General features: G+C 42.9%; 1 protein-coding gene across 1 annotated transcript; it reads right to left on the bottom strand.

Annotated features, from left to right (window-relative positions):
* Positions 1 to 139: 139 nt before the first annotated feature.
* TSFM (Ts translation elongation factor, mitochondrial) lies at positions 140 to 8,478 on the bottom strand. Its single transcript, XM_032493239.1, has 6 exons — positions 8,325 to 8,478; positions 7,893 to 8,066; positions 7,155 to 7,283; positions 6,309 to 6,431; positions 2,536 to 2,623; positions 140 to 720 (listed from the first exon to the last, which is right to left on the bottom strand). Exons 1-6 carry the CDS (start codon positions 8,379 to 8,381, stop codon positions 314 to 316), a joined length of 978 nt encoding a protein of 325 aa, XP_032349130.1. The 5' UTR covers positions 8,382 to 8,478; the 3' UTR covers positions 140 to 313.
* Between the last annotated feature and the right edge of the window lie 742 nt (positions 8,479 to 9,220).

Below are 9,220 nucleotides of genomic sequence, written 5' to 3'. Positions count from 1 at the left end.
CAGGCAGCTGGTAATGCCCGTTCTCCCAGACGCTCAGGCACTTCAATAAGGCCCACCTGTTGTTTTCTAAAACCCGTCACAAGTCTAGCACAAAAGAGCTGGACCGGCATTACGCAAACAAGGAAAACATGCTACTTTCTTTATTGTATAACAATTCTATTTAATGACTTTACCCACGAAGTATATAATTTCATTACGAACTCAAATGAAAAACAAATTCTGGGTGTGAAGAGGCTTAGGAAATAACTTCTGCTTATAATGATGTCCAGAGTTAAGAATAAACATTTCCTCCTGGGCCTAACATCTCTGGAACCTACTCGGCCTCCGCTGCCTCTTCACCTTCTCCACATTCAAACCGCACAAAGTCTACCACAGACACTCCTTGGGGCTGCACATACTGACCCAGTGTGATGGAGGGGTCCAGCAAGTACGGCTGGGACAGCATCTTGGTTTCTGCCTCTCCCCCAGGCTCATCGTCCAGGGAGCCCACAGAGAGAGGGGCCATGCCCACCACGTGCTGCCCAAGGCGGCGGCCAAGGTCTTCAAGGTTTGCTTTCCGCTCGGACGTCTCACAGACGACCAGGGCCCCGTACTTCCCCAGCACCAGGTTGTGGAGCGAGGGGCTTTGCATTGCCCCATGGACATAAGAGCCAACATAGAACCCAGCTGGCACCTTCACCCATGCAGCTCGTTTAAGAGTCATGTTTTCTCCCAGTTTCCCTATAAAAGAGCAAAAACAAAAAACATGCTTCTAGAATATGATGCTGGCAAGTAGTACCAAAATATGCACAGAGACGGCCAAGTTTGGGACACAGTCCTCCGCACTGACACTGTGGATATGCTATAAGATGGAGAGAGACCATTTTCAGTTTAAAGAGGAAAAGGGGTTTGGGGGAAATGGCAAGTGCTTTATAGAGCACCAACCACGTGCCACGCTGGTACTTAAAAACACAGGCTCCAGGCTCGCACGGACCGTGGACTGCAGTCTCACCAGCCATATGACCTCACGCAAGGAACTTAAGCACATAACCCCATTTACTAATTTATTAAGCCCTCATTTCCTCATCTGTAAAATGGAGATGATACACTTAAAACAACCTGAAAGCAGGATAATTGAGAGAAATAAATAAGGTAAGATATATAAAAGCACTTACTACAGTATCTGGCACATGGGGAGCACTGCCATCTGGCTATCATTACTACATTAAACTCAGGCTTAGAGAGCTTAAGTAACCCGCCCAAGTCTACAGAGCTAATATATGGCAGAGCTGGAATTAAAACTCAGATCTGACTCCAAACCAACTTGTCTTTTCCCACCAAATTACCATCCCTCCCAAAATACCACCATCACTGACACAGGCAACTCCTGATCATCCACTGTATCAGGAAAAAGTTTACCACTAAAAGCCCCAGAAAATCCAAAACCCTACGTCATCTGATGGTTTCAACTTCCCCTCATTAAAAATAAAGATAACATTTAACCAAAAGTGGCTTCCAGCTTCCCGCTTTCTCTCAGGATGCTATCCCCTCTACAGAAGTCCAAATAAGCCAAAACGTAGGGAGGGGTAGGAGAAGAAACAAAGGGTCTGGGTGACGATCCCAGCATTAGCCACGGTTAGCTCTAACAGTCATAAAAGGGGAGTATCAAGGAATCTTGAAACAGCTCAAAGCATCTACGCAGTAGTTAATTCCCAGAAATTCATAAGTTTGAAACACCCAGTTCTTCCAGAATTTCTTAATAAGTCCCATACACAGCTGTCTGCCTGGTTTCTCAACGATGACTCACTGAAACATCATACATACTTCAGATGACCTGATAAACACAGGACTGATGCGGTGACTGGAAGTGCCAGATGAGCAGTTAAGTTCCCAGCAAGCCCCCAGCCCAGCCCTGCTCCCCTCCTTCCATCAGGGACATATACAAAGAAGGCAAAATCCCTGCTACTCCCACCACGATGACCCAGATACGGTTTCTGTAGCCAGCAGGTTCTGAAATGGACTTTCACAAATTTAGGATCAGATTTTTTTATGAGGTCAAAGTCCTAAACGTGATGCCCCAAAATATTCCTGGATCCCTTCATAAAGAAGGTGAAATGACCTGAAATGGACTATTTCCTCCATAGCATATACAGCAGTGGTCAACCAGAAGTCAAAAGGCCAGCGCTGCCTAAAGACATGCTTTTTTTGGTCAGCACAGTGATGCCTGCTAATTTTAGTTAGTTGAAAACGGCTAAAAACTAAGATCTTTCATACAAAGCTAAATTATTTTAAAGGAATTTTAAAATTCTGATGAGCCTGGGATTTTCCGCCAAGGTAACAGGTAGCTTGGTTAACAGTTTCCTTCAGCAGAGTGTGAGCTTCTCAGGGTGCCCACAACTCACTGATATCTGACATACTACCCACTTCTCACATTCATATTATCTGACCCTTAAAGGAACATGAACTTGCAATTCTTGATCTAGTTTGGAGGAACACCAAAGATACCAGGAGATCCAGTTCTTAATTTCCAGTCTCCATATCCTTACAAATACTCACCAATTGCTAAGGCCAGCTGATCCTTGAGAGCACCTTCTCTCTCAGGCCCAGCTGGAAGCTCAGAGAGCTCAGAGGAACTCAAGAAGCCCTAAGTGCACAAAGAAAATGAACATAAGTCAGTTCTGTCTAACTCAAATTATTGAGACTAAGCAAAAATATAGCCTATTTCTCAGAAAATGATTTAAGACAACTAAGTATAAATAGATAATGTTTTCATTAAGCCAAGAACATTAAAAATTGATAACAGTTCCATTTTTATAAATGTTTTATTCCATTACCACACCACCCCCAATTCCATCCCAACCCCAGCCTCCAGCCTAACTTCTTAGAATGCAGTTTCCTAGAAATCAGGAACAATATTTTCACACAATCATAAAATATTAAAGCAAAAGGTCTGTAGATTGTTGGTAGCAAGAACAATGGTGCAAATCCAACGTCAGGGAATTGGACAACAGCTAACAAAACTGCACACACTCTTATCCTTTGACCCTGCAATTCTATTTCTAGGAACTAACCCCAGTACACTTCCAACAATATAAAAGTACACATGCACAAAATTATTCCTTGGGCAATTATTTCTAATCATAGAAAGTATTAGAAAGTCTAAATGCCCAAACATAGGCAGACCGGTTGAAGAAACTATGGTACAGAAACACAATGGAATACCATGCAGCTGGAAGGAAAGAAAAAGATGAGCTCCATGAGCTGCTATGGGGTATTTCCAAGACACATTAAGTGAAAAAAGCAAATTAAAAGGATACATACAGGGAGGTGGGTAGGTAGCACACACTTAGCATGCGCAAGGTCCTGGGTTCAATTCCCAGTACCTCCTCTAAACATAAATAAATCAATCAAATTACCAACCCCCCCCCCAAACAAAAACAATCAAAGAAAAAAAATGGGATACATGCTTATTTTTTTACCACCATTTGGGTAATAAGTATTTGTGTATGTGTACACACACACACACACACACATATATATACTAATTTCTGCAAAAAGGATAACCAGAAACCAATAAAGCTGGTTACCTACAGGGGTGACTAGGAATGGGGCAGAAGGGAGAGAAGAGGAAGTGAGACTTCTGTGTGTGTGTATTAGCTTTAACTTTCAGAACCTTGTGATGTTTTACATATTCAAAAATAAAATTAACAAGGATTTGGGGTGAAAATGAACACTGACTAAACAGAAACAAAGATTCTAATTGTATTTCAAAGAAATAATATAACCTGAGAAGGGAGAAAAAACTAATCCAAGTTACTTTTGATACTGTCCTTTGACCACATAGCTTCTACATACAGACAAAAAGGACATCAAGGAAATCTTAACTCCTTAGCAGGTTTGTTGTTTGCAGTGGTCAGGGACAGCAGCTCTGAAACAAACTGCGTACTATATAGCAAGTAAATAAGTAAACATACTGAAATTGCTAGGAGCCAGTGCACTCACTGTGAGAAGAGGAGAGAAGGAAGATACAAATACAGGATGGGGGAAGGAAAGGAAGAAGGCAGTGGTAGAGGATTAGAACTGAAACACACACACACACAATTTCCCAGCTCTGCTGGAAGAGCAGGCCCCAGTGATATCACAATAGAATCAAGCACACCTAATGCCCAGATCTTGGTTTCTAAAAACCATTCCCTCACTGAAAACAATCAGGACTCCTTGGAGAAGTGACAAATTCCATGATTGGGGCAAGGGAAGTACGACATAAGCCCAGAATATCTTGTTATGCCAAAAAGTAAGGAAATACTCCAAAAATAATGAGGCTGTATCAAAAGGATAATGGAGCCAGCTTGCATAGGCTTGGCTTGTATTGGCCAAATCCAGGGATAATTTAAGCATTACAATGACTAATGGATTACATAATGATTTATAACCTATTGTATAAAATAAGAATCTATGAGTCAATGCAATGCTGCTAGTAAGTAAATCCCTAAATAAAGGGAGAGAAAAAGAGAAGTGTCCTTCTTACAACAGAATGCCAACTAACAGAACGCATGTGAAAGAAACTTCTAAGGGCTAGAAAAACAACCATCATGCAGCTGTCACAGTAAGAACTGATCTGACAAGAAGCATCAAAGGATGCTAACACTTTAAGGGAAAAGTTTCTTGGGGAACTGGATGTCTACATGGTCTCAAAAAAATCTCCTATACAGATAACTTATTAATTACAAAAAGGAATATAGCAAGTTTACAGTGGAGAAACCTGGCAGATACTACCTAAACCGAGAGATCAAAATTAACACTATCAATAACAGGACCAACAGTCCCATCCTCCTCTGCCTCCTGATGGGATGTTCTGAGAAAAATACAGGATAATTTATTTAATATTCCTACGAAAGTCCACATTCTGAATCTAAGTATGAAGAAACATCAAACTCAGAGTGAAGGACATTCTGCAAAACTGTCCTGTACTCTTCAAAAATGTCAATGTAATAACAGACAAAGGCTCAGGAGCAAAGAAAGGAGACTAAACAGACATGACAACTCACTGTATCACATGATACTGGACTAGATCCTGGATCAGAAGAAAAATTGCTAGTTGGCAAAATATGTATATTATATACTATATAAATAAAAATATATCAAGGTAAAAATGTGATCACTGTACTGTGGCTACACAGGAAAATGTCCTTGTTTTTAGGAGAGACATGCTGAAGGGATAAAGGGTCCTAATGTCTGACATATTAACAAAAGAATTTTTAAAAAGTGGTAACAATAATATGTATATAAAAAGTGATAAAGTCAATAAAGCAAAATGTTAACAAATGGTGAATCTAGATAAAAGTACACTGTGGTGCATTATAAAATACTGGCAACTTTTCTGCAAATTTGAATTTTTTTTTCAAAATAAAAGTTAAAAAAAAAAAACAAAAAAAAACTAAAGACCAAAAGGGAAAAAAATTAGTAAAGCTAAAAGGGGCCGATGTCTCTTGTTACAGATAATGAAACAGAGGTACAGTAAAGTAAGTGAATAGCTCAGGATTACAAGTACTAAACACACAAAAAAATTGTAAATAGTTGATTCATTTCTGCCTTGACAATAAGGATGAATCAAAGGCATACTGATATAACTCCTTCCTTGATCCCTCTACGGACAAGAATATGCTTACTCTCCTAAACTGTGCCTTCACTAGTATCTGTATTTAGAAATCTTTTCCCACAGCAAAAAAAAAAAAAAAGTTACAATAAATATATGTATGTTCATGTATAACTGAAAAATTGTGCTCTACACTGGAATTTGACACAACTTTGTAAAATGACTATAACTCAATAAAAAAAAGTTTAGAAAAATTTAAAATTTTTAAAAATTAAAAAAAAAAAAACAAATCTTTTCCTCAGGCCAGTCCAGATTTCTGAATACAAGGCTTCACCTGATTTGATGGACTCTGTCCCACTGGCATTCATTCATTCATGCAACACAGATTTAATGAGACCCAACCAAGTGCTGGATGCACTCCTCTTTCACCAGAGACACACTAGTGAAAAGACAAATTTCCTGCATCACGAAGCTTACATTCTACTGGGGAAGGCAGACAAGACATAAATAAATAAGAATATAATCTATAAATACTGTAACAAAATTTTTTAAATGAAGTAAAATAAGGGGATAGAGCAACAGGAGGAAAGGTACCCCTCTCCAGAGAGATAACACTTAAGCAGAGACACGAAGTAAGGAAGTGAGACATGAGAATGTCTGAAAAAAAGGGAACAGCAAGGACCCTGAAGGGGCGGAACAAACCCAGCATGTTGGAGATAACCCCAAAACTCACTTTACTGTACGTGGAGAGTTGATCCTTTAGGCTCTGACAATGCAAAAGGGTCCCCAGCGCTACTTGCTGGACCAACTGTTGAAATTTTAAATTTCTTGAAACAAAATCTGTCTCACAGTTTACCTGTGGGAACAAATTGATGTTGCTGTAGAAGCTGTTTACTGACAGTTCCAAAAGTGCCTTAAACTAAGGTATTGACAGAAGAAGCAGACTTAACAAAACAGAAATTAAGTGTCTCTAGGATTTTAAAGCTACAGTTCCTCTACTAGCTTGAGGCCAGAAACTGAATGAAGTGATTCCTTCTGTGCAAATGAGTTAACAATGTCCTGCACGTTCAGAGGATGGTTCACTAATGTCCCCAAAGGATGGCTACAAGTTTGCCACTTGCCTGTGGCCGCATGCCATAGCCACCTCATTCTCCAGGCTCCTCCAATGCTTGTTTTGTTACCAGCTTGTTTATCTCCTCTCTCGCTCTCAACTAATCCACATCTGATTCTTCATCAAAAGGGGCCCCTAAACCTCCTCTAAAACAGCTACTCGCTGTCCGTCAACTAATTAGTGTAATTCCTAGCTTTAAAATCTGTTTCAGGAAAGAATCAGTGACAAAGTATAAGGCCACACCAGACTCACATTTAGCAGTAATGTTCTAGGCTACCAGGCCTTTTCTCATCAACAACCTGTGCGTTTCCACATTTAAATGAATCCATAGCTAATACTCGGGGTCTCACGGGTTTAATTCTAACTTCCTTTTATGGTCCTCAAACACTCTTCTTTGCAAAGCACCTACCACAAAGCCTTCCACCCCAGGGACAGCTATTCCTGGTATCTGCAATTCTGACAACTCACCTCTACTAACACACTCGTGTTTCCTTCCTGCAGCAACCCAATCAGGCCTTCTTTAGTCTTCCTCCCACGGAGCTTGGCAGCTTTACTCCAGCCCTCCTTCTGGGCCTGCTTGTGGAGCCAGCTCTCAGCCTATAAATTAAAAAGAAAAAGGGCAGACAACAAAGGCACAGAATTTAGAACTAAACAGGGCTCTAAAATATGCTCAGGTTCCCCAATTCTTTCTCCTTCTCCTCAACCCTACAACAGAAACTAAAGTAATCTATAATTTATTGGCTGGCCTACTACTAAACGCCAAATACAAGACATCGTGCCTGGTGCTTTGGATATGTTTAATCTTCACAACCACCCTCTGGGGCAGACAGCAGATACAAAAAAGAACAATGCAGCTCTGAAAGATTAAGGTGTCCAAGGTCACAGGATCCCTCTGTGGGCACCAAGATCTAAGTCTTGGTGGGTCTGACTCCAAAGCTCCCACAAGCCCTTCCAGCCCCAAGCAGCAGGAAACAGCACAGTGGTCCTGCGTGGAATAGTTAGTTAACCCTGGGATCCTCAGTCAATTACTTCCAAATAGGTCAGAGTCAAAGGATGAGACTGTCACTTAAGTCAGAATAGGATTCTGTCGTTATGGGTCACTGGTCAGCAGGTCTGACTTCTATGCGCCCCAGAGCGACCTCCCGCAGAGACAGGTCGTCGGGCCCTAGGACCCCGCCCCGCTCCCCTGCTCTCCCTTCCCCACACCTGTTTGAGATCCCCGCCACAAGTCTCCAGAGCTTTCTTGCAGTTTACAAAGGAGTAGCCAGTTTTCCGCCGCAGCTTCATGAGGAGCTCCTTGCTGGAGGCCGAGGACGACAGCCAGGGCCCAGCGTGAAACGTGTGCCATGGCTGCGGCGACTGAAGCAGAAGGGGCCCCGCCTGCAGGGGGTAAGAAGAGGGGTGAGAAGCAGGAGGCATCCAGGCGGGGCACGTCGGCCGGGAGGCGACCTTCGGAGAGACTGGGGCTCAGAGAGCGGGGGGAAGGCAGCGGGACCGCGAAGAGATACCGAAGTCGGGGAAAGTGGGGGGAGAGGGTGGGATGGAGCACAACGGACGCGAGGGAAGGGAAGGGCGCGTGCCCGGCGCACGGGAGACCCGCAACAAAGGCAGGACGGGGCCGGGGCCGAGAGCCCTCACCGGGCAGCTCCCGGTCCGCGCGGCCAGGCAGAGGCGCAGCGACCGCAGAAGCGACATCTCTCTGGTGGCGGCACACTGTCGCCGGCCGGCGCGCCGGTGAGGCCAGGGGCCTACGGCGTGGCGGCGAGGCCAAAATTCCCCGCCGGACCGCGCCAAGCGGGGACGGCGCCACCTGCTGACCGGAGGCGGGGCGCGTTTGCCTCCCCAACGTGGTTTATAAGGTGAAATAACACAAACCACTAGACAGAGTTGTCATCAAATAAGCATACAAAACACGTGGTAACACTTTATGTTTATTTCTAATGCGCTTTCGTATTCATTATCCATTTATGACTCACGAAAAACTTGTGAGGTAGGAGGGTGGGTTCAGAAGTTTGGCCAAGCTCACCTAGAAAGGCTGGGGGAGTCCCTCCAACAAACCAAGCAAATATTTGTTGAATGAACAGAAATATTTGTTGAACACCAATTGTGTGCCAGGAACTGTGCTAGGCTTCAGAGAATGAGAGAGAAGTAAACCGTAGCCCTATCCTCCAAGGTCATCTAATGGTGAGAAAATAGGGAGCAGGCACATGATCACACAAGGCAAGTCCCACAAGATGAACAGTTAAAGGATCTCAAGGGAGAAAGAAATCATATTCAAACAGGAGGCTCAGGAAAAGCTTTTTTTCAGGAAAGAGGCTAAGAGTAATAAAGATTTTGACAGGTAGAAATTGCACTTCCAGGCAGGGAATCACCAAAAAGAATGAAGGAAGAAGTCAGGGAATTTTGGTCTGGATTTAGGGAACAAAGAGTAGACCTTTTGTAATTTGGCCAGAGGTTGCAATACATGTAGGAAACCAGTAGGAAATGAAGTCGAAGGGTAATTTGGGATCACATGGGATAGACTGAGTACTAAG

This window comes from Camelus ferus, chromosome 12 (genome assembly GCF_009834535.1).
Source record: "Camelus ferus isolate YT-003-E chromosome 12, BCGSAC_Cfer_1.0, whole genome shotgun sequence".
Taxonomy (NCBI): domain Eukaryota; kingdom Metazoa; phylum Chordata; class Mammalia; order Artiodactyla; family Camelidae; genus Camelus; species Camelus ferus.
The sequence above is the reverse complement of the archived record's forward strand: the minus strand, read 5'-3'. Positions and strand labels throughout refer to the sequence as shown.